Source organism: Podarcis gaigeae, assembly GCF_964106915.1.
Source record: "Podarcis gaigeae genome assembly, chromosome: 13".
Lineage (NCBI taxonomy): Eukaryota > Metazoa > Chordata > Lepidosauria > Squamata > Lacertidae > Podarcis > Podarcis gaigeae.
In genome coordinates this window covers 26,688,432-26,714,486 of record NC_139689.1, presented here as the reverse complement: position 1 = coordinate 26,714,486, position 26,055 = coordinate 26,688,432, and the positions used below count along the sequence as shown (strand labels likewise).

The following is a 26,055-nucleotide window of genomic DNA, read 5'->3' as shown; positions in this document are numbered from 1 at the left end:
TGGCATGTAAGATTTCTGCTGATGGCCCATCTCAAATTAAGAAAGTACAAGCACAGAACAAGCATTTCAGACAGCAGATTTTCAAAACCAGTGGACCTTTTAGCACATGTCAGTAGAAGAGTAACATCTCTTAGTGGTGTTAAGTTCTATTCTGTTTTCATCCCACAATACTATGTGTCATGTGGAAGGCAGAGGACAGATTTAACTTTAAACCTGCAATCCTATACAAGGCTGTAGTCCCATTCATTGGAAGTAAGTCCCAATGAATTCAACATAGGATTGCACTGTCAGTATCCTATTTGCACATTATTTCTTGTAAATGTTTGTTGTTTCGTATTAAGTGAGTCTTAAAAGTCTCCAGTCACGGAAGCTTAAAATTAAAGTTGAATTTTACATTACAGCATAAATTATGAAGTGGCTCACAAATATAATAGATAATTTAAAAATCATGGGAATGTTCTCTTGCATTTTGTGATGGCTATATCATCACCATCACCATTATCATCATTTTATTTATACCCCACCTTTCCCCCTGATGGGACACGCAGATTACATATAAAAACAATATCCACTAAAAATAGGGGGAAAATCAAGTTAAAATATCAATTAAACATTGATAGCATTAATATATATATTTATATACATATTAAAAATCTGTTTAACACATACCAGTAATTACACTAAAAACAGCACAGCACCTTACATGCAATAACACCTATAGAAACTATTCTCCCAAATTCTGTTCATTAATTTTGATTGCATTTTATGGCTACAAGTCTTCCACATGAGAATTTACCAAACCTTGATTATTATTATTTAATTCTATGAAAATGCATTCTTTTTTTAAAAAAAGAAATCACTCAAATTTGAACATGCCATACAGTTTGTCTGAGATTTGTGTTCATTAAAATATCCATCTTTCCACATTGTAAAATGTGGGACAAATAATGCATTTCCTGAAATCTAGAGGTATATTATAATTGTTGAAGAAACCATCTTCTTTCAGATATACAAAAGCTGAAACTAAGAAATGCAATGGAATGTGAATTTCCTCACTTCCCACCTTACTGCATGAGTTTTTTCTCTATTATAATTTGCAGATAAACTTTCTGCTATATTTCAGTAACATAACTGTTTCTCCTTAGAAAGGAGATGGGAAGATTTTCAGAAGTGGAAGACAAGGGGGCTTTAATTTCTGCAGTGATATGAAAAGTTATATTTCAGGATATTAATTCCAGCAGAGAGAGATACTAATTCCTTTCCAGAGTTCTATAACTGAAAGACCAGCACACATCTCCTCCAAAAGAGTAGCAATCTTGCATCACATTTGAAAGCAGAGTTTGTACTATTTAGGAAATGTTTTCAAAAGCTTCACTGTGTATGCCAATATTCTTGTGCAGAGATTAATTACCTCACAGAATTGGGGCTAATTTATATGTGCATTTCCCATTTTAGCATTACTTTCCTCATCAATATCATTTAATGCCTATAAAGTGGTTCACAAAGTATAAAAACCAATTGCACAGAGATTAAAATGTGAAATACATCTCTCCTTAAACATACTTCCTTCTTAAAGTGCTAATGCAGGACATTTTCTATTTTTTAAAACTAATGCAGGACATTTTCCATTTTTTAAAACAAACAAACAAACAAACAAACCCTGAAATAAACAAAATAAGCCAGTTGCATCATTTACCTGATCTACATGTGAACTTCAGTGAATATTTCATCATATGCTGGATGGTATCTTTTTGGTTAAATTTTGAGCAAGTCCAATTTCTGTTTTTCATTTAATTTAGAGCTTCTGTGAAGACAACTTGGAATTGTGTTGGATCAAAGAAAAGGCTAATCCAGCAAGAAGTTATGCTGTAAAATTTATGCAGCCTTACCAAAATCATCAGAATTCTCAGAAGAGCAATGCTGCTTGAACTGCCTTGGTGTATAAGTTATCCTGCTAACAAGGGATATCAAGGGAGCTAAATACTCAGGAACTGGTTCATAGAATGCCTTTGTAAATGCAACTGACAGGATAATAGCTCAGAGTTATACAGTACTTTATTATTTGACTTCTACACACCATGAAATGTGTAAACAAGATGTTATTGTAATTTATACTGTTCTGAAGCATGAATGTACTTTAAGAAATTCAAACCTGTGTCCATTCACATGGTCAAAACTGTAAATTAAGGATTCAAGATTTTTATTCTTGATCTACAGCTCTTATTTATATAAGTTCATAAGCTCAAGGTATTTTCAGCATGTAGCCTTGTTCCCTACATTCAGGGGGTGCCGGCTCCTGGGGACCAAGTGCTCCTCCCCTATATTTTGGGGGTAAGGGCAGTGGCTGCCAGATGTCCTAAAAGCACAGAGCCGATGTGTGGAGCCAAGTGCAGCATGTGCCCAGTGGCTGGCTCCTCCTTCTCCTGCCATGGAGGGGAAGAAGGGTTGAAGCAGCCTCCTATCAGTGCTAGTGTCAATAAGAGGCAGAGGAAGAGCTGGCCATTGATTCGCAGGACTGCCACATTCGACTCCACCTCCCGACATCCTGACGTCACACGCATGATGTCAGGATGTCACGTCATGTGCCTGACATTGCACCCCCCCCCCATCACCCTCATAAGCTGGTGCCTCTGCCAACATCATGGCACTTTTGATTCACTGGTGGCTGGATTCTTCATGTATCAGCCACATACTTTGTATGTGATGCTCATAAAAGATGAAGAAGGAATGTAGCAAACATGAAAAAGTGCAGAACTTTTCTAATCAATCAATGTGATGTGTTATATCAGTCCAAATATATCATCTGAACTACCTCTGAGAAAACTGGCAGGGTATATGGGATGGAAATATAAATCCCCAAACAATGTGGCTGTCAAAATGTTATGGTCATAGATGGGACCAGAACTGTTTGGTGTGTCACCTTTGTCCAGAGAGCAAGTAGAAATGAAAGTAAAGATATAGGGTGATTAGATGAAGCACAAACACAGTGGTAGCACATAAAGTTAATGGAGTCAATACCATAATAGGCAAACTGTAGGCCAAGCTCCATTTCTCCAAAATGATGTCTACTTCTCTATCCCACAACTTGTTTATGCCCCCTGTTTTCCTGGTGTCCTAAGTTTAAAAAAAAGGTACAGAATTTCTCTCTCACGCACACATAACTTTCAACAGTTGTACCACCTATGGTTTCTGGTTGTTCCACCAATAAGTATGTTACAGCCAATGACTCAAGACAGGGCCTTTCATGCTTTTATCCTGCATTTTTATACTGTGAACTGCCCTGAGATCTTCAGATAAAGGGTGGTATATAAATTTAATATAAAAATAAATAATAAATAATAATTTCTGTGGTGACACCATGGCTAAGGAACTCCCTCCTGTGAGAAATTTGACTTGAGTTTCGGACATCTCTTTTCACCACATTTTTTGAAGGCATGTTGCCTATTTGGAAACAGGGAGTGCCCTCTGCTATTGGTTTGGTACAGATTTTAATTGTGGTTTTAATAAGCTATATTGTACTTTATAATTTTAATTATTCATCCTATGTCTATCTTATGGGTATTTATGATGATGGGCGGCATGTACATTTTTTTGAATTAATTAATTAAAGAGCTAGCCCTTGCTGGGGAAACCCTCTCTCCGATACTTGCTTTTGATCCTGTGGGGAGCCGTTGTTTACAGCCATCTATCTGGCTATGCCTCATTCTGAGTCTCATGGCCACTGGACTCCATGCTTGCTCCTGCTAGGATACTTGTAATGTTACCAGAGTTTCTTTGCCACCATGAATAGGGGAGGGGAGGAATACACACTGTGGTGGGAAGCTTTTCCTGTCTCACAAAGTACAGTAAGGAACCACACTATCAATACCTTGTTATAACAACCTCTCAGTCTTCTCAGTGAAGAAGTTACATTAAGTACCACACTTTTCCGTGTATAAAATGAGGGGTTTTTTTAACAGTAAAATAATGTTAAAAAACGTGCTTCGTCTTATACATGGATAGGGAGGGGGGGGCAAGTGATTGCTTGTAGCCGTGAGCAGGAGCTTGTCAGCGGCAATTTGGTGGGCGATTGGTGGCTGCTACAAGGGCTGCCTTGGATTGGCTGCTGCTGCGCTAATTGAGTGGGTGATTGGTTGCTTCAGCAAAGGCTGTAGTGGATTGGCTATTGCTGTGGCAGTTGTGCTGCAGTTCGTTGACGCAATCAATTGGCAACAGCCTGCATTTAGTGATTTTCGGCATTATCCCCCCCCCCCCAAAAAAAAAAGCTCAAGAACTCCAGGCAAGCCTTCCTCAAAAAAGATCTGGACAACTCTGAACCATTTCCCCCCATTTTCTTAAATTAGACTCCACATGTTATATGTGTGTTATACATGGGAAAAATACAGGACTATGTTTGAACATTGAACGTGTGTGTCTAAAGTTGATGAATAGAAAAAAAACACCATTTGATATACTGCTAGATAAGCTTTTTAATATTTGTAATTGTTAAAAAAATGTTTTAAAAGAAAACTATCATCACCATCATCATCATCTTACCTTTTCCCAGTCTAGAACTCAATATGGCTTATACATATGAAAACAGCACAGATAAAATACAGATGTTTAAAAACAGATGAATATTAATGACAAATACTAAAGCACTTTAAAACTTTTTTTTAAAAAAAAATCATTTCAGATTTGGAAATTAAGTGCCATCAAATGAACTCATTGAAGCATATTCCTACACTTAACATTTGAAAACAATGATACATCACTTCAAGGAAAACAACCAAGTGAATGATATTTATAAATTGAAATTTCTTAATTTCCCTCACCTTTTAATATACACATTTTAACATTAGTGAATATTATTAGTGATTATCCAGCATAATTTCAGAATTAAGCTTGAAATTGTCACATATCAGATTAAAATTTGTTATTCCATACATATAGACGATATCACCACTACCACTGCCACCACCACAATTATTTCAAGTGTATAACCTGCCCTTCCTACCCAAAGTGAGTCCAGGGCAACTAACAAACAAAACCATATATTTTTTTCCCTAAAAAAAATTAAAATAGCATTCTATATAGCAGACAATAGTAGCAGTGTAAAACATTAATAAAACTATGTTTCAAACTCTGGACAATTAAAAACTTAATTTAAACAAAATAAGAAACAGAAAGAAAATGTGCAAGTATAATACGTTAAGTCGAATTTGCTTTAAAATGTACATTTTCTGTCTTGTTCCCAATTATGGTAAGAGATAAAAAGGATATTTTTTTAATTCCAAAAAATCATTTCAAAGCTAAGTTAAGTAGTCAGTTTCAAAGAGTTTTGACATGATTTCAGATATGAGCTAAGATTTCTTAGAAAATTTTAAGCAGAAGTCACTTTTTTAAAAAACGAATTCCATATAAAATTGTGTGCTTCCACATTTTTTTTCATTCTTTGACAGCAGTCACTATTTCCCTGTGCACATTTCCATCAGCCCTCTGGCTCCAAACCAAAGTTACTAGTGTAGAAATTGGATAACATATGCTTCTGACCATGAAGCATTTTGAATCACTGTGAGCAAGTGTTCACATGAGAGAGATTATCATAAAGAAGAGGATCAAAGGGTTTGAAGGGAGGTCTGATCTGTATTTGTGAGTCATTTCTTATATTTGAGAATATAAGGGATTCTTCTCTGTCTGGTGTGAGTCTAATGGTCACTAGTGGTAATCGCTGATTCATCATTCCTGCTACAAAATATCTTTCTCATGGCTTCCTTCACATCTTGATTCCTGAGGCAGTAAATGCATGGATTCAACATGGGGGTGACAATAGTGTATACAATGGACACAAGCTTATTCAGATTAAAAGAATGGATTCTTCTTGGTCGGGCATACATGAAGAGAGTGGCTGAGTAGAAAATAATAACCACAGTGAGGTGTGAGGCACAGGTGGAAAAGGCTTTTCTTTTCCCCTTGGCTGTGGGGATACGCAAAATGGTGCCTATTATGCACACATAGGAGCCAATCGTGACAGACAGTGGGATTATGAGGATAAGAAGGGCAAATACAAAGTCCACCATCTCAGCCACAGTTCGGTCTGTGCAGGAGAGGTTCAGCAAAGGTGAGATGTCACAGAAGAAATGGTTGATGATGTTGGGTCCACAGAAACTCAAGCGGGAAATGAAGAAGACTTTCAGCATTGAGATTAGGAAACCAGCAAGCCAAGATCCCACAGCTAACTGCAAACAGAGCCGGGAATTCATAATGACTGGGTAGCGCAGTGGGTTGCAGATGGCAATGTAGCGATCATAAGCCATGACAGCCAAGAGGACACACTCGGTGCAGACTAGGGATATGAAAAAGTAGAGCTGGGCCATGCAGCCTTCAAAGGAAATGCTTTTGTTCTTTGCTAGGAAGTTAACCAGGAGCTTGGGAACAGTCACAGAAACGTACCAGGTCTCCAGGAAAGACAGGTGGCTAAGGAAAAAGTACATAGGTTTTTGGAGATGGCTGTTTGTCCTGATCAGAGTGATGATCACAATGTTCTCGAGGAGGGTCAGGATGTAAATAACAAGGAATATTACAAAGAGCAGTATTTGAAATTCTATGGCAGTAGGGAAACCAAGGAGAATAAACTCCTGGACTCTGGTCTGGTTTTCCAGCTTCATGCCTGATCTAATGACCTGAAGAACAAGGAGTAAACAAAAGCATGCTAAGATGTGCATGGTGATTATGCTAGCAAAACAACATATCATTTTAATGTATATAAAAATACAAGGCAGAATACATGAAAGAACACTACAAACCACATTGTGATGACATACCTCACAACAAATACAGAGGCAAAAGTTGAATGTACTTCTGCTCTTTCCCTCCACATCTGCATCCTCTTACCAAATGCGGTTCCACAGGCTAAGAGGGGATTTAAACCTGCTTTTGGAAGTGGATTCAGGGGGCTGCAGATGAGGAATGGTGGGAATTTGAGTCTGATGACATTTCCCACAACAACAACATGAGAATGGGTCGTCACAGATCCATTGGAAGGGTCACCACAACTGAATGGTAGAACACTTGCTTTGCTTGGATAAAGTCCCAGAGAAACTTTGGAGAACTGCTGCCAGTGGAAATGTAGAAAATACTGAGCTAGATGACCCAGTGGTCTGAATCAGCTTCCTCTGTTCCTATTACCACCAACATAATATATATAACGTTCATCAAGTTTATCTAATGGAAATCAAGCATACAATATAGAGGAAACAATTCATGTAAGAAGACTGCATTCTAATATCATAACCACTGGGTTGGTTCACGCATAAATGATTGCCATATATAGTATCAGGTGTTGATTTGCATGGTATGTGACAAAGTCATGCCAGATCAAATTCCACAGCCAGAACTATTCTATCAAATCACATTACCTCAAACACCATGATTCTGCAGCCAGTTCACACATTCAACCACCATGTCAGCAAGTGTAGAGTAATTAAGCATGTGCAAACCAGCCCAATGGTGGACATGATGTATGCAACCATTGCACCAAGTACAGTGAAACAATGTTTATGCCAAGTTGTGCATACTTTACTTTTAGATCACACTACACTTTTAGTTTACTGTTTGATCTCAGGATCAAATCAAGTGTTTAGGCAGCATGGCATTTTCATAGTTATGGGCATGATCTGGTATAATAAGCAATAGTCCTGTTGAGTTTAGAGTGCACATACTTCAGTGCCTGTGCTTGGATGGATTTTGCTCCACATTTTTTTTTGCATGAGACTGGCAATGAGGTGCATCTCACTTGCTTAGTTATTTGACATTTAACATTGCAAGCCTAACAATATCTACTTGGGCTTACTCCCAAGTAAGTGGGGCTAGGATTGCAGCTGTATCCAATTAAGTTGTTCTGTTAGCATAAGTCGGGGTGCCCAAACTTTTTTCAAAGAGGGCCAGATTTGATGAAGTGAACATGTGTGAGGGCCAACCAAAGTTGCTGAGCCTGGCATAAGTACTTCCGGGTGCAGTGACAGGCAAGTGGAAGTCCTTGTGCTAATGGGACAATTTCATTAGATACAACTATAAGTTACTGTTTTGACAAGTCCTTACTTTTTCCCAAGTTATCATTAAAAATATACTTCTTATCTAGAAAACATCAAGCTTGATTGAGATATGAATTGCAAAACTATTCCTGTTTACTCAGAAGCAAGTCTCACTGTGCTCAAAAGAACTTTATCTCAGGTTGATTTGCATAGGTTTGGAAATCAGTGGGAGTTAAAATAAGCCACAAATAACTTTTCACATTTATTTCAAAGGGACTTAGCTATGTTAGCCTTGATCCAGATGTTGTTGGAACTCAGCTTTGTTTTTGGAACAAAACAAGCCATGCTTGTATCCAATATATAATGAAAGGGCTTCAAACTGAACAGAAATTGAGCTTTGCTTCCTTTATATGTTGGAAATGTGTAAGAGTTATAAATTTGACTATGAATATTGCCTCAAATGAAATAAAATAAGCATATCAATTGAGTGGAAGGTGAGCCTGCACACTCCTGTAAACCAGGAGTAGGGAAACTCCACCCCTCAGATGTTTCTGGACTACAGACCCCACCATCCTTGACCATTAGCCATGTTGGTTGGGGCTGATGGGAAGTGGAGTCCAATGACGTCTGGAAGGCCACAGGTGTCTCAGCACAATATAAATAAAGAAAAATATAAATAAGCACATGCCACACAAAAATTAACATTTGTCTAGGCTTCACAAACAAACTACGTCAAATTCTGGAAATAAAAGTTTGTACTCACAACATGCAGTGGACAAGAATGCCTGGAATTTCTGATGGAGTATTTGAATGGAGCTTCCACTATAGTGCTTTCTTAAGGGTGGTGAGAGAGAAAAAAAATACAGGATATAAAGTAGAGCAAACAAGTAGAAGTTTGGAATATAACATACAAACATGAACAGGCTTCAGCTACAAACTATCAAAACCTCTGGTCTGTTGTTTGCCCTGTCCTTTATTCTTTCAGTAACATAGAACGTTTAATTCTGCTCAGTCCAGTAACACTGGGAGGATTTTCACCTGCTTGGAATTGGCCGAGCTCTGTCATAGCTTAGTATATTCATGTAAACAGCACCTGAAGTCTCATCAGAACCTTATCCCTCAGAGCTTCTTAACTTGGTAGAACCCCTGTCTATTACTCCCCTCCCCATAATCTAAATTAGACGTTAACAATGGGAAAAGCGCGAGCGGAAGAATAAACTCCCTTGGATGTTGTAATCAAAAGCTCTGAAGCACCCTTTCCAGTGAGACGAAGTAAACTCTATTTTAGAGCTCACCTATTTGGGACTAACAGTTTGTAAGAAAGCAATTAGACACAAGTACCACTTAATGGAATTGATGTCTATTGATTTAGTACTTTATGTTTCAATTTTCATATTGTGTTAACTGAATATTAGTTTAGGGTTTGCTATGAGGATTTGGATCCTAAAATGTGAGGTATAAATGACTAAAATGAATGAATGACTATTATGAGTCATGTTAAACGCATTGACTTCAGTATAAATGGTTTGCCTAGTGAAATTTTCTTGAATATTCAGAAGTAGGTCACCTTGTTGGCAGTTGCTTCTGCTTTATGATGGCTTAAATTGCATGGATTCCATTAATCTATTCCAGTGAACAGGCAAATCTAGGACTTGGGTTCAGCAGTTTGACTCCAATATAATGATGAAGTTGGAACAAATCATAGGGTACGATACGATACGATACCATATCAATACTACCTAAGTAATGGACTTGTTAAGGGGTTGTTCCTTAACAGCTATAATTTCATGATATTTTGGAGCATGGATAGGCAAACTAAGGCATGGGGGCCAAATCCGGCCCAATTGCCTTCTAAATCCGGCCCGTGGGCAGTCCAGGAATCAGCGTGTTTATACATGAGTAGAATGTGTGCTTTTATTTAAAATGCATCTCTGGGTTATTTGTGGGACATAGGAATTTGTTCATTTCCCTCCTCCCCCCCAAAAAAATATAGTCCTGCCCCCCCCCCCAGGTCTGAGGGACAGTGGACCGCCCCCCTGCTGAAAAAGTTTGCTGATCCCTGGAGCTTGAGTAAACATAGAAAGCTCAACATGTTAAACTTAACATTTTGTTTTCTTTATTGAATTTGATTCAGTTTTGAGAAGGCTAGGCCCACAACTCTTTCATCAGGAAAGCTTAAAATTGAAAATGAGAAATTGGAGAAAAGAAAGGAAGCCTTCCATCGGCCACAATGGGGCAGGGGGGGAATTACTATGCCATGCCAGGTCTGGCATAGTTTGAGACCTGAACTGAAGGGGAATGGCAGGGTTTAGGGCTCTAAAGATCCTTGGGTAATGATGATTGACTATAATAACCATGATCCATGGGGGGGAGGGGAGAGGGAGGTTGAAATAATAATATTAAAATTTGAACTTTTAAAACTTGGTTGTACAATCTTTGTGAAAGACCCTCTGCCCAGAAGATTTGGAGAAAGCAGGTGACTTACAGGAATGGAGCATTTTCAGTCATGTCATCCCATTTCCTGAACTCTCTTTATGTATCTATTCGCCGCACAGGTATAGCTGGGGGTAGGGTGGACCGGGGGCTATCACCCTGGGCACAGTTTTTTTGGATGGCACAGGGCATCATGAGCTGCCCTTTTCAGCCCCCCTTTAGCTGTGAGGAGGAAGGAAAGCTGGAAGGTGCCAGAGAAGGACATAACAGCTCACGGCGTCCTGTGAACCCAGCACTATTTTTTGCAAATCTCAGAAAATGACACTGGGCTTGCAGGGTGCTGTGAATGTGCCCCTCAAAACTGGCCGGCCAGTGGGCCATTCCCTAGACGACTAGCTCCCTCTCTAGGCTCAGGCACCTCTTAGTGTCCTTCAGTCAATTTGCCCATGCCACAGGACCAGCACTTGCAGCTAAAGGCAAAAAAAGGTGGCATGTCCTCCACCCTGCAACCACTTCTTTAGCCCCTTGAATCTGCTCAGCCACCCTTCTGAGGTCATCAGGCTTGGAGGAAATGGGGAACATTAAGTGCAGTTTATTGAAGCTAAATTCTGCTCCCCACCTAAAAATCGTCCCTTCTCCTTCAGTGTGCACTCCCCCCCTCCCCCCCCCCCAGGCGCAGCTTTCAGTCTTGCAGACTCTTAACAGAAATGTAGAATCTGAGGTGACAGTTGGGGTGGCAGCTGGGAAAGAATCAATTTTAAGAGGGAAACATGATTATCTTACAAAAGTGAGGAAAAACATTTTCAACCTGAGATGTATGTTTTTTGCTTGTTTGTTTTTTGTTTGTTTTATATACCAATTAATTGCCAAAATCTTTAAGTAGTGTTGCCGATAGGCTGCCTTCTATAGGTTGCATACAAATTGTGGACGAGGCAGAAATGGGTATGGTCACACAGAGACCACGCTTCATCCAGGCAAGCAAGAAGTCTCTTCACAGCTCAAGGGATGGTCATAGTTCTGAAGGACAGGTGGAGAGGACTGAAGGGCTTGAGTTTCCTCACTACAATACCAGAAGAAATATTGGTGGTGGGGAGGTAATCTGAAACCAACTGCTGGGATTCAGGCTGAAAACAAGCCTTGTTGGACATGAGTCAGTAGCTGATGAGGATCAAGCTGAGGAGCATGGAATGCTGAATTAAAACAAACACTGCTCACTGCCAGTTTCAAAAGAAGCTGCCAATAACCTGATTGCTGTGACTTGATGTATGATGCCCCCTTTAAACAATTGAGTTTTATTTTATGAATGTGTTTTATTCTTTTTTAGATGTGGAAAAACTGAAAACACTGCAGTCTTAAAAATCCACCATTTTTGTCAATATCTTAGATTATTTTTATTTAGACAATGCATTTTTTATGATATTTCCTTGTGTTAAAACAGTGCTTTCTTTTCCATGGTCTAGTTGTATTTCCCCCCCCTCTTACAGCTGTGATCTCTAAACTCAGTTATAAATTATAAGGAAGGAAGAAAAAAGGAAAGAATATGACTGGAATGAGGGAGTGGTGGGGAGATATCTTCTGAGGCTACTACCCTTGGGAGGAAACACTGATTTTCAGGCCTAGTCCCAAGGTGGGACATGCACATGGCCACAGTGGAAGAAATATATTTAATACAAGTTCTTTGTATGCAGCTGCATATGAACACAGAGGCAAAAAACTTACCTGGACACATAATAGGTGAATTGCATTCTTTACTTCTACAGATCTGTGCATAATGTTTTGATTGGTTATTAAATATAAGCTACAGGAAATTTATACCTGCATATGCATATATTAAGATAGTTCAGGCACAGATAGGCTAGGTTAGGTAATCACAGTAAATGCATTTGTTTAGTATTTTTATTCCCATGCGAATGTCTGCTGATGTTGATGCAGTTTAGCTGGTATAGTGTAGTGTAGGACTGGGCAACCCATGACTTTTCAGATATTGTTGGGTTCCAACTCCCATCAGTCCCAGTCAGCATGGCCAGTCCTCAGAAATGACAGTGGTTGTTGTTAAGCGAAAGCCTGAATATCCGCAGATGCATAGTACTTGGTGTACACATTTGGAACAAGGCCAAGTAATAGAAACTCTGGAATCTGGGAAGAATTTGGATGAGATTTATTTTTTAAGCATACTAACTTGTTGTGGGCAACAACAACAAAGCACATTTTTTCCTCTGAAATTATCATGGGTTCTATAGTAAACTGTGATGGGGCTTTACTAAAAACTGATTTATGAACACAACAGAGTCAGTTCCAACTTCGCACTCAGAGACAGACTTGGGAGAAAATCCTGTTGGTTTCAACATAATTTATTCCAAAAGAAAGTTAACTTTCAGATGACCTGTTTATTAAGCATTCATCCCCTTCTCCTCGACACAAAATTAGCATGGAGTTTTGATTGCATCAGCAATTTGCTGAGCATTCATTCTGATTTGTTTGTGGGGATGCTATGCCACTTTGCCTCAAACAAGTCTTATTCCACAATTCTGAGTGTATTTTCCCTCTGCTTTCCTTATTGCAACAAGTCTGATCTTGGAGGCTAGAAGGCTTGTTGTGCAGCAGTGCAACAACATATGCACTTCAATTGTACACACATACATATATCAAACTAGTACAGTGTGGGAGCCAGCGTGGTATATCAGGGACTAGGCTCTGGGAAACCAGGTTTCATATCCCACCTTGGGCATGAAGTGCTTTGGGTGATGTTCAGCCATGACCTGCCTCTCAGCCTTACCTTCCTCACAGTCCTTCAAAGTGATGCATAAATGTGGAGATTTAAAGTGGAGTGGGTGGGAGAAAAGATAGGGAAATTTAGACTGAGAGATTTATCTACCCCCACTTCCCAGTATAAGTAATAAATAAATACACAGCAGAATTATTTACCAGCTTTTATTACTTTTTGTTTTTAACCAAAATGGGTTATATGCATGAAAGGTTTAAATTCATTTTTAAATATTATTGAAATCATCATTTTTTCCCCCCAGGGGGTACTCAAGGGTACGCAGTACTGACAACTCTTTTTATTGTTACAAAGTGTGGCACTTACTGTAAGAACTTCATGGTGAGTACTGGCACCTATTTTTCTAGGAAAAAAGCACTGATCATCATTATTATGTATTTTTAAGGTGCAAAAAGGGGAGTTAATAGATGCTGTATGACATCTCTTCCTTCTTGTTCTTGCAAGTACCTTGCATTCAAGAATGGAAGAAACCAACCAGACAAATGTGCCCTATTTCATCCTTCTGGGATTTCCCGGCGCTGCAGAGCTTCAGATTCTCCTTTTTGTCCTGTTCATACTTAGCTACCTGCTGACCCTACTAGAAAATCTCATCATCATCATAGTTGTTCGGCTGAACAACAGCCTTCACAAGCCCATGTACTACTTTCTGTGCAACCTCTCTTTCCTTGAATTCTGGTATGTCACAATCATTGTCCCTAAGATGCTGGCAGATTTCCTCACACAAGACAAGCGTATCTCCTTCCAAGGCTGCCTGACACAACTGTATTTCTTTGTCACATTTGTGTGCACTGAATACATCCTTCTGGCTGTTATGGCTTATGACCGGTATGTGGCCATCTGCTACCCACTGCGGTATCCAGCTATCATGAGTAATAGTTTATGTGCTCGGCTCTCAGCGGGATGCTGGACATGCGGCTTAATTACCTCTGCAATCAAGCTTAGCTTCATCGGTCGGCTGAAATACTGTGGCACTGACAAGATCAACCACTATTTCTGTGACATTTCACCTCTCTTGAATGTATCCTGCACAGATTCTTCCATGGCTGAGCTGGCAGATTTTATCCTAGCTCTTATGGTTATCATGGTCCCACTCTGTGTTGTTGTGCTGTCCTACATCTATATCATCTCAACGGTGTTGAAGATCCCTTCAGCTCAAGGCAGAAAGAAAGCTTTCTCCACCTGCAGTTCCCATCTCACCGTTGTGGTGCTGTTCTACTCTACCACACTCTTCACCTATGCACGGCCCAAAGCGATGTATGCCTACAATTCCAACAAAGTGGTGTCGGTGCTGTACACTGTAGTAGTGCCCCTTCTGAACCCTCTAATATATTGCCTCAGGAATAAGGAAGTAAAAGATGCACTGAGGAAGACTCTATCAGTTTAAGGGACTGCTGAAGTTGGGAGTTGGAATACAGGACACCATAAACTGTTGGATAGTGGAAAACAAAAGAAGGCTGCAGTCCTATACCCACCTAGGGAATTTCTTTTTAATCTACTTGATATGGGGATCTGATTGATTTTAAGTTTTGGTCATTTGCAGTTATGAAAACTCTTCTGTCTCGTTTATGCTGTTTCATTATTTACAATGTTGTGGCCATTGACTATACCAATTTACCTGAGAGTTAGCACCACTGAACACAGTAGAACTTACAAGTAGAAATGTATGGATTGCATCATAATGCCTTATGTGGGTGTTCAGCCTGATCACATAAGGACTAAATGTGTATGTGGGACATAGGAATACACCACAACCCTTAAGCCCTAATACTAGGCATGTTGTTGTACCCAATCTTTCTGTGTTGGCTGGAAAGGTATGAAGGTTGCCCTAAGCATAATCAGCTGAATTCACTTTTATGCCTCTTTACAACTGGAAATGTAATGAGAATGTTTCTAAGAAAATTCAGCACTGTTAAGATCTTTGAAAGTCAGGGGTAAAGGCGGTACACCTGGTAGTGCAAGGGAAATGGGGACAGGTGTGGTGTACATGCTCTGCCCCCCTGCATGCACTTTGCATTTGCACGATCAGGCTGAATGCCTGAACAGTGCTTCAGTGTTTTTGAATTTGGGTTACACACTTCAGTCTCTTATAGCTGAGAAATTTAATTAAATGAACATGCTTGAAATAAAATGGCTAAATCAGCAATGCTGGATATATTCTGCACCTCCTTGAAACACAAATACCAGCAATTGTGGTATGTCAGCAAAAAAAGAAACAGTGAGTTTTAGCTAAGCAAGTTTTACCTATGTTAACCATGTCCATTAATTTCAATGGGTCTACTCTGAGTATCAACAAGCACAGGATTCAGTCCATGTTTTCCCCTTTTGATAATCTGACACATCTGAGATGTATATTTTTTAGAACCTTTGGAAGTTGTTGTAAGCTGTTTTTAACAATGTGTTTCAATTGTTGCAATCTGCCTTGTGATCTCAGGTTGATGGGTTAATAATAATAATAATAATAATAATAATAATAATAATAATGCTATTGTCCATCTTATTTCCAGTGAATAAATTTTTGACGTTCATGTATGTGTTTATTTATTTAATAGATAGGGGGATGCTCACAAGAATTAAAATCAAGTTAGTAAAATCTTCTGTGTAATGTAGAGTGAAAGAAAAATAGATTAGGGACATAGCAAGCTGCCTTATACTAAGTTAGAGCACCAGTACAACTAGCTCATATTGTCGTCGTCTTCTTCTTCTTCTTCTTCTTCTTCTTCTTCTTCTTCTTCTTCTTCTTCTTCTTCTTCATTACGCCACCAATCCTGCTGGGTTTCCCCAGCTACTCTGGGTGGCTTTCAGCAAAAGTTTAAAAGTACATTAAAACATCAATCAATAAAAGCTTCCCTGAACAGGGCTGCCTTCAGATGTCGTCTAAACGTCAGGTAGTTGTTTATTTCTTTGACATCTGATCGGAAGGCGTTCCACAGGACAGGCCCCACTACCGAGAAGGCCCTCTGCCTGGTTCCCTGTAACTTGGCTTCTCACAGTGAGGGAGCCACCAGAAGGCCCTCGGCACTGGATGTTAGTGTCCAGGCAGAATGATTGGGGTGGAGATGCTCCTTCAGGTATACTGGGCTGCAGCCATTTAGGGCTTTAAAGGTCATCACCAACACTTTGAATTGTTCTCAGAAACATACTGGGAGCCAATGTAGGTCTTTCAAGACCAGTGTTATGTGGTCTCGATGGCTGCTCCCAGTCACCAGTCTAGCTGCCGCATTCTGGATTAGTTGTAGTTTCCGGGTCACCTTCAAAGGTAGTCCCACATAGAGTGCATTGCAGTAGTCCAAGCGGGAGATAACAAAAGCATGTACCACTCTGCCCAACTTCCAGAACATGCACTCAGAGAACTGGGTCTTCCCAATAGGTTGCCCGGAGGCAGGGATAGTCTTCAAACAATGACTAAACCTGCCTCCTCGATAATGACGTGGTCTGGTCTTAGCATAACTCCTCCTCCTACCTGAGATCACGGAGATCGGGTGTCCCAGTGCATCCCCCCCCCTCCGTGGAACCTGCCTAAGCCTGTTGGCTTCTGTTGGCTGAGGCCCACTCCCAGGCAGCTCTGACCCTCTCCCTTTAAGACAGAACTATACAAAACTACACAAACGATTCAAAAAGAAAAAAAAAAAGAATTTTAAAAATAATAATAATAAATTACTATACTAAAATTAAACCAATCCCCGTTGACCAGCAGAAGCTCTTCAGGGTTTCAGAGAAGTGTCTTTTTTGCACAAGTTCTGCAGTGAGGTTAGATGACATCATTGCACATGTATTTATTTCACATTCATGCCAGTTTATTTGCAGGGAGGTTATAAGACAATGCACTCGGCAATTGTTTTCCCACACTTTCCAGTAAGTTTTCCTCTCCTTATCAGAAAAAGTCCTTTTAAAAAAACAAAACAAAAGTGAGTTCATTGCAAAGAACATCAAATGAACTTTAATTGAACTTTAATAGTGACAGCTGGAAGTGCCCTAATTGCATGTTTCCATGCGCCATATCTTTGAAAAAAACTTTACAAGCTTTCCTGGAAACCCAAAAAATGTTTTTGCCTATGTTTAGTAAATGTCATTTGCCTTTTCCCCAATGATCTAATACAGCATCTTAGACTGGTACAGGATAAAACTGTTTGACACTATATACTATCTACTCCACCAGGAAAAGCTTTGCATTCATCTGTAATGCAGACTGCAGACTGTTGGTAAAAACAGTCAAGTCTTGCCAATCAGAAAACATTTTTTTCCTAGTGCAGACTTAATTTTGGCACAATGATTTATTTACAATCTATCCTCCAAAAAGGAAAAAGGTTTCTCATTTTTCAACTGTTGCCATGCAAAATCTGAATTTGGTAGGATCCTTCAAAGGAAAGCATGGTAAGTCCTTGTGTGCTGATATGAATCTTTGTTACTTAGAAGTGCAATTAGAGAAAATAAAGTGAAATGCAAATATGATATAAAATGCTTCAAATATGCTGTTTGTTATTATGTATATTTACTAGAAATTGGGTTCTATGGAGTTCAGTAGAGCTTTCTTCCAATTTAGCAACCTTCATATCTATCTATTCCAATGCAGAGGCCATATGGCACTATTTACACTGATTAGAACAAGATTTAAAAATATCTAATAAAACTGCTGAAAATAAAGGGGTGAAATGTACATTTGTTTTCTGGGAAGAATAGAACAAAAATATATAATAAATTCAATACTTTTGCAGCACACCATGAACACCATTGTACTCGCCAAATTATAAATAATTTGTTTTTTATGCTTTTAAATAAATAACAAACATTTTTCACTTGTTTGCCGCTGAAAATTATGAGAAGCTATTTGGAAAGTAGATTTATTTATCTATTTAGGAAAGGGCATTTATACAATTTATGAAATAAGACTTTGCTCTTATCCATCAGGGCTTTTTAAAACACTCTTATGATTCAGAAGATCTTTCTGTGGATCTAACCTATTGACATTGCAATCTTTAGTTCATAACTACAAAAAAAAAACCTTCTACTGAACCCAGTATATAGACTTACACAGGATGGAAGCAATTCTAGTCATTACATCAAGTTAAATGAATGTACTCGGATAAAAATATATGGAAATGCTGGAGTGCTGGTGCTGTCCCATAGAAAGGCTGAATTAAAAACAGAGCAATAACTTCTTTTTTTCTTGGAGAAGCATGGGCTTTTAATTTTATTCTTAAATGCTAGTCCCTTCTGGAGCACAAGGGGCTTTTTAACTTGTGAAGTACAATCATACAATCATATGCATGTTAATTTGGAAGTAAATCATGCTATGTGTTCTGTAGGGCTTTCTTCCAAGTCATAGGATTACACTAACAGTGTTATTCAAAAATATTTTCCTTATTCCCCAGAAAATAAAGGATGCTATTGATTGATTGATTGATTGATTGATTATTTATTTTATCATGTCACATCTAGTTGGTACCTCCGACTGGTATTTGATCTAGTGGGGTGAGAAAGAGCCAATTTTCAGTGATTGCCCCTTTCCTTTGCACCCTGCTGCACTACATCCCACAACATTTTGAAGCTCTGCCAACTCTCTGGAGCATATATTTGGAAGTGCAGGGATTTGGGAGAGATGAGAAGTGACCAACAAAAATGTTTAAATATAAGGGAGGGGAGAGAAGGTTTGCTCTTCTGCCGACTGGACTGAGGGAGTCAGGCACAGGTGGCTTTTATGCATGGCTCGCTGGCTTTTCACTTTGCATTGATGACACTGATCCTCATTTTGGGCCAGGGCTGTGTGGCCACCCTATAAGTTGTGAAATTAGGATTTGTTTGTCTCAAGCTGCGTCACTTTTTGCTTAAGCTGCACTGAGGTGGGGCCTAGGGAAGCTTGCTATAGCTACTGGATGTCCCAGAAAATTAGATTGTAAAAAAACCTCATATTTTGAAACAAACAAAACTAATTTGGGTGCTGGGTTCTTTTTCTAATCACTGTAAGTGTTTTTTCTATGCAGAACAGGCATTCAGTCACGGAGAGACAGAACGAATCCAGTGTTAGAGATTTCATTCTTCTGGGCTTCCCAACACCCCTGGAATTCCAAATCTTGCTCTTCACATTGTTCCTCATTGTCTACATTTTGGTTTTGTCTGAGAACGTCATAATAATGCTGACAGTCTGGGTGAACAACAACCTCCACACTCCCATGTACTTCTTTCTGTGGAACTTGTCCTTTTTAGAGATCTGGTACATCACCGTCACCCTGCCAAAAGCTATGGTGAACTTTGTGATAGAGAGCAATCTGATCTCCTTTGTGGGATGCATGATGCAACTCTATTTCTTCCTGGCATTGGGCTGCACCGAGTGTGTCCTCCTTGCCGTCATGGCCTATGACCGCTACGTTGCCATCTGCTACCCTTTGCGCTACCAGGTAATCATGACACGAACTCTCTGTATCCAGCTAGCAGCTGGATCATGGATGAGTGGCTTTTTCATCTCAACATGGAAAGTCCTCCTAATATCTCAATTGACATACTGTGGTCCCAATATCATAAATCACTTCTTCTGTGATGTATCCCCACTTCTGAACTTGTCTTGCACTGATATGTCCATGTCTGAGCTGACAGATTTCATATTAGCTTTGTTTATCCTACTGACTCCCCTTTGTGTCACTATCATGTCCTACATTTATATCATCTCCACTATCCTACGCATTCCCTCAGCCAAAGGCCGCCAGAAAGCATTCTCTACTTGTGCATCTCACCTCACTGTGGTAGTGATCTTCTACTCTGCCAGTATTTTCATCTATGCCCGCCCCAGGGCCATCAGCTCCCTCAATTCGAGCAAACTTGTTTCACTTCTTTATGCTGTCATAGTCCCCCTTTGCAACCCAATTATTTACTGTCTCAGGAACAATGAAGTGAAACAAGCACTGAAGAAAACCCTGTTGTGGAAGCCATAAGGAAGCCTTTTTATGGCCAGGGGCAGATTTAGGTTTGATGAGGCCCTACGCTGCTGAAGATAATGGGGCCCTTTATATGTCCAGCTGTCCTTTGTCAACAACAACTTGTTGCTGTTTTTTGTGTTGAATATATGCTATATGGTAATTTATGGACCTAATAGGTATCTAAAGCCATTTGCCACTGTTTCTGTATATAGGTTTTATTTTATTTTATTTGTTTTTTTTAATCTTATATTTTGGTAATGTACATCCAGTTGTTGTTTTTTTCCTTTAAATTTTTTGGGGCCCCCAAGAGAGTGGGGCCCTAAGCTATAGCTTGTTTAGCTTATACGTAAATCCGGCACTGCTTATGACTGATATGGAGACTGCTATTAGCACAGAATGCCATAGCATGAGTGGTGCCCCTTACTAGACACATGTCACACCTGTGGTAAGGGAACTTCACAGGTTGTCTATTAAGTACCAAGCCAGATTTAAAGTTATGTTACTAAAATATAAAGCCCTAAACAGCTCTGGACTATGTTATCTGAAAGAACCAATTGCCCTCCATTAAGCTCAGCAAATGGAACAAATTTAGCCTTTCCATGAACTTCTGGTTATCAACTTCTGGTGATGCAGAGACAGACCTTGTGTCACTGGGATTATGTAAAGCACTCCCTGCTGAAATACAAGAGGACACACCTATATTGGCATTGCACCGGGCTTTGAAGACACAGACATTCCCTTGGTCTCTCAAAATGTTTCAAGCACTGTATTGTTTTAATGGGATTGTTTTACTGCATGTTTTAATGATGGAGGTTTATGTTTCAATGTTTTATTGTGTGTGTAACAACAACAACAGCAACAATTTATTTATACTCCACCCATCTGGCTGGGTTATGGATTAATTATGGATGTTTATATTTTAATATTTGTGCAATTGGTTTTTATACTTGTAAACCACTTAGAAACCTATTTTGGTATTCAGTTCTATACAAATTTAACAAAAGCAACAACAATAATCCAGGGAAGAGTTCAGTTTTAATGTTACAGAGAAGTAAGTAGCAGGCTGCTCTTGCCTATTAAAAATGAAAGAGCTGTTTTTTGAACCAGCCAGAGAGTGGAGAAGCCTTTTTGGCTTAAGGGTCACATTCCAAAAGTTAAATGCTGGTAGTGTGCAGGGCCAAATCTAAAAGTTGGGGGGGGGGGAGGAAGCCACCTACAAAGCCCATAGAGACATCCATACGCTTCTCCCCCCTCAATCACATCAATATTCCATTAATTCACACACATTTAGATGTTTGACGTATCCTGAAACAATGATAAAGGGGCACTGCTAAGAGTACTGCATGCCCCACAGGTATGCTTAATATGTACAAGAAAACAGGCTTTTAGGGCTGCATCTCTAGCCCTCTGGAATAAGTAGCCAGTAGCTTTTAACTTCTTCAAGTAAAATGCCTTCCAGAATCTCTCTAACAAACCAAGATACTCATAAGACATTTCCAAAATTAAATTTAGTGTTTGTGTGCACGTGTGTGTGCGCGCACACACACACACGTTAACATCTGACTGCAGCAATAACAAGACTATCCTAAGGGCTATGGTGCTGAGTACTTAAACTGGTGTGTAGCCAGATGCTCTGCATGGCTCAAATCCTACAAAGTTCATTGAAATCAATGAAATTGAATTAGACATATTTGTTAATTTCATTGGGTCTCCTCTGAGTAGCACTAACTAATATATAAATTCCTCTAATAGAATGCATTTTATATTGCTGGTATATACAATTTAATGCACACCTTCCCCAATGTATACAATATAAACATTGTTTTGTTGGCGAACTGCGTTGCAAAATTCAGGGAAGAGAAAATTTTAAAGAAATAGCTGCATTGAGTTGCTGCTGCATTCTGGATCAGTTGGATTTCTTTTGCATCCCTATTCTGAATATGACTCAGTTTTATACCACTCAGAAGTTAGTTCAGGGGGGCTGACTACCTGGTATGTATGCAATGGATGGTGGTCTTAATTCCACTGAACTCAGTTTCCAGAGAGACACGGCTTTAGATTTTGAGAAATGGAGATGTATTTTTCATGTGTGTCTTTTTCATGTGCGTCTTCAAAAGGTTAGCTACCTTCTGGAAGGAAGCCTCATGGAAATTACATATAGCTAAGCATATAAGTTGAGAAGGCTTGCTTAAGGCTTGCTTTTCATTCTAAGACTGAAAAAGAAAGGCTATTCCTCAGGAACTATTCTATTATGTAAAAGTTAATACAGAAATACATTTGTGATTGAACTGATTTTCATTCACAAACCACAGTATATTCTCATGTTACTGTATGTCTTCTGCATAACATATGTGTCTCATAACATAATCTACAGGGGGAATCCCCAACTATGCAAGGAATGGGATTTAACTCTTGGATTAAAATGTTTGTATATTTTGAGATAATTTAGTCTTGTCTTGTCTTGTCTTTTTACTTTTAGGGAAAGCTATAAAAAGGGAGCAGACAAGTTATTTTTTTTTAATAACAGTGTTTCAGAGGAAAATAACAGTAACATAACAATAAAGGTATTTTACTGGATAATCTGATTTTTTTTGTCTGCAAGATTCATTTGTTATGGCATGTTAGCATGTGTAAAGTGATGTTACATTTCTGTTATTATTTATTTATATAATAATAATATTAATGACAATGACAACAGCAACAAAAATAAATTATTTGTACCCCACCCATCAGACTGGGTTGCCCCAACATCTCTGGGCAGCTTCCAATATATATCGCTTGATTAATAAAACCTCAAAGTGATTTACAAAAATTCATCAGTAGAAAACATTCTAAAACAAGTGTTTTAGGTATTCAAAAATATTTTTAATCAACAATGGGCTAAAGCCAGATAAAGGCACCCATTTGCTGTTAGCTTTTACATATCTGAATAGGCTTACCAAAAAAAGAAAAGAAAAAAGAAAAAGAAATGGTAGGCACTGGAAGGAGTTCAATGAAGGAGCCTGCTGAGGTGAACAGTGTGAACAGAAAGGAAATTCCAAAGCTTGGGTTCTACCACACCGAAAGATCACTTTCTTACAAGTGCTCGAAGCAGTAAAGTGGGTATATATGGGATAATGCAATCTTGCCCATAAACTGGTCCCAGTCTTTTAGGGGCTTTATGTACTAATAGTTACACCCTGAACTTGACCCAGTAACTGATTGGCAACTAGAGCAGGTCTCTGAGCAGAGGTACTACATGCTGACAGGATCACACTCTTGTAAGCAATCAGGCCACAGCATTTCGCACTTTCAGATTTCAGATCCAGGGCAAGGGAAGCCCCACTTAGTAATCCTTTCAAAATTTATCAAAAGACTTTATGTGTAGAAGACAACTACAATGTAAAGAAACTCTCTGAACCCTTCCAGTATGTTGCTAACACATCAGAACATTGCTGTTCCATTATGTTTAGCAGACACATTATCTTTCCAAGAGTTCACAAGATGTTTATACCAGGTTCACAAGCAGTACATTTAAGCAACTGACCAGCTGCAGGTGCTGAATGTGATGAGCTTTTTATACCTGCTTAAGAGCTATCTGTTCACTTCCGGAGACTTTTATTGATTGCTCTTTCCCAGCTTGAAAGGATATGTGCTACTGGTTTCAGTGGGTAGAATTTTACAACAATGTCCATTTTATCCAGTGCCGGATTTATGTATAAGCTAAACAAGCTATAGCTTAGGGCCTCACTCTCTTGGGCCCCTCAAAAAAAATTAAAGAAAAAAACTGGATGTACATTTCCAAAATATAATATAAAAAGCAAATAAAATAAACCCTACATACAGCAACAGTGTTTTGTGTTGTGTAGGCTCCTATGATGTAAGTAATGGACCCTGCCTGCTCCCTAAAATATCACTGGTTTGCTCATTTCTATATATAGGGTAGGGTGGTGCTGTGGGTTAAACCACAGAGCCTAGGTTTTGCCGATCAGAAGGTCGGCGGTTTGAATCCCTGCTCAGTCCCTGTTCCTGCCAACCTAGCAGTTCAAAAGCACGTCAAAGTGCAAGTAGGTACTGCTACGGCAGGAAGGTAAATGGTGTTTCCGTGCACTGCTCTGGTTCGCCAGAAGCAGCTTAGTCGTGCTGGCCACATGACCTGAAAGCTGTACGCCGGGTCCCTCGGCCAATAAAGTGAGATGAGCGGCGCAACCCCAGAGTCGGTCACAGCTGGACCTAATGGTCAGGGGTCCCTTCACCTTTTGTATATAGGGTGCCTATATTCTGCATGGACTGGTTACAGGGCAACATGTGCAAATGGCTTTAGATACCTATTAGGTCCATAAATTACCATATAGCGTATATTCAACACAAAAAACAGTGAGAATTTGTTGTTGACAAAGGACAGCTGGACATATAAAGGGCCCCATTACCTTCAGTAACTTAGGGCCTCATCAAACGTAAATCCAGCCCTGATTTTATCTCATCATGTTTTCTATGGACTTTGTGTTACACTCTCACATTATTTACATCAACTGTGCATAGTTAAACTGTGGAATTTGGGGAAAAATGTATTGAATTTGTCTTAATTTTTGGCTGATTTGATGAAATTTGGAAAATCAATAAAAATTATTTGTCCACTCCGAAGAAAAAACAACTATGGAATTTGGACCCACAACATGCAATAATGGCCACCAATATGAATGACTTTAAAAGAGGACTAGAGTAGTGGTGGACCTTGGGGTCTCAAATTTCAGTGGCACCTTATGCGGCAGGAAAGAAGAAAAAGCCTTATGGAAATTCTGGCCAACAGATTTCAGCACTGAACTAGTTATATCTAGGAGTTTGATGTCCCTGGACATACAGGACATCCCACACATTTCTTGGATGTCTTCTGCTACATTACACACACAGGCACACACACACACACACACACACACGGGTTTAAAACCCAAATAACAAATTTTGTTTTCTTGTGAGTTCTTTCAAAAACCAGTATCTTAAAATGTGCAACAAATTTAATCTACATGTATAAACTTCCTTGCTGTTAATTTATCTGTATGGCAAATCTATAGCCAGCACACTGCAAAACCCCTCACTGCTATGCAGATGTTTAATTTACACTTAGAAAATGTTACATCTGCTCTGCATTTCAGAACATAGTAATACTCTGGGGACTGAGTCTGAAGAGAGCACCATTTACTTAAAGAGAGAAAACTATGACAAGAAACAAGAACACAATCCCACTGAGGTAAGTTCTTCTCACTTTAAATACATTCATAGATACATTCATGTATTTCAGTGGGAGAAGGCAAAATCCCTGAAGATCTTGATTTAACTATGAATAGAAGGTGCGCGACTTTGGAGTAAAGAGGTTTCTGAGTTATGCAAATGTACAGTTTGCACACTATCCTTGGATTAATGGAGGTAAGAGATTATTCTTGATGATATAACCACCATAACTAATCATAGTAATGTTGTAGCATGTATATGAATAGATTTTCTAAAATTATTACAGACAGCTGAAACTGATAATTATTGTGTGTTACACAAATTTCCTATTTTATATTTTTGCTCCATAGCTAGGAGCTGCAATATTTTGAAACAAGGTACATCCACATTTTTTATTCTTTCTATTCTGAAGCTTTTGATGGATTTTTGATTGGATGAGCTTTTTGATTGGATGAGAGATGGTGAATCCTTTGAAGAAGGATTTGGATCATCTTTACATAAGTACTTTCTGACATATCTCCACGTCTGCTAAAAGGAAAATAGGTAATGCAAGCTGGCTTTTTAAAAAGCATGTAACTGCATGTTTTCATAACTATTTTTTTCATTAGCTATTACGGAGGCTGTTGAAGAGAAAGAGTAGTAGCCATTACATTTTCTAGGGATGAAATGCACTTCTTAACTACATTCACAGTCATGTTTTGGAACAATACAT

At 39.0% G+C, this 26,055-nt stretch overlaps 4 protein-coding genes across 4 annotated transcripts in view; 3 read left to right on the top strand and 1 right to left on the bottom strand.

Annotated features, from left to right (window-relative positions):
* LOC310830551 (olfactory receptor 6N1-like) overlaps positions 1-26,055 on the top strand; it is a gene marked incomplete at its 3' end in the record, with an annotated part of 236,827 nt that overhangs the window by 56,698 nt on the left and 154,074 nt on the right. The window lies entirely within an intron of this gene.
* Positions 5,688-8,863, bottom strand: LOC310829614 (olfactory receptor 6B1-like; the record flags this gene model as incomplete). Its single annotated transcript, XM_083708320.1, has 2 exons — positions 8,776-8,863; positions 5,688-6,662 (listed from the first exon to the last, which is right to left on the bottom strand). The coding sequence occupies exon 2, from the start codon at positions 6,645-6,647 to the stop codon at positions 5,688-5,690; it is 960 nt and encodes a 319-aa protein (XP_083564446.1). The 5' UTR covers positions 6,648-6,662; positions 8,776-8,863.
* Positions 13,688-14,611, top strand: LOC310829669 (olfactory receptor 6Y1-like; the record flags this gene model as incomplete). Its single annotated transcript, XM_083708390.1, has 1 exon — positions 13,688-14,611. The coding sequence occupies one exon, from the start codon at positions 13,688-13,690 to the stop codon at positions 14,609-14,611; it is 924 nt and encodes a 307-aa protein (XP_083564516.1).
* On the top strand, positions 17,558-20,150 carry LOC310830839 (olfactory receptor 6A2-like; the record flags this gene model as incomplete). The annotated part of the gene is made up of 2 exons (XM_083710676.1): positions 17,558-17,598; positions 19,206-20,150. Exons 1-2 carry the CDS (start codon positions 17,596-17,598, stop codon positions 20,148-20,150), a joined length of 948 nt encoding a protein of 315 aa, XP_083566802.1. The 5' UTR covers positions 17,558-17,595.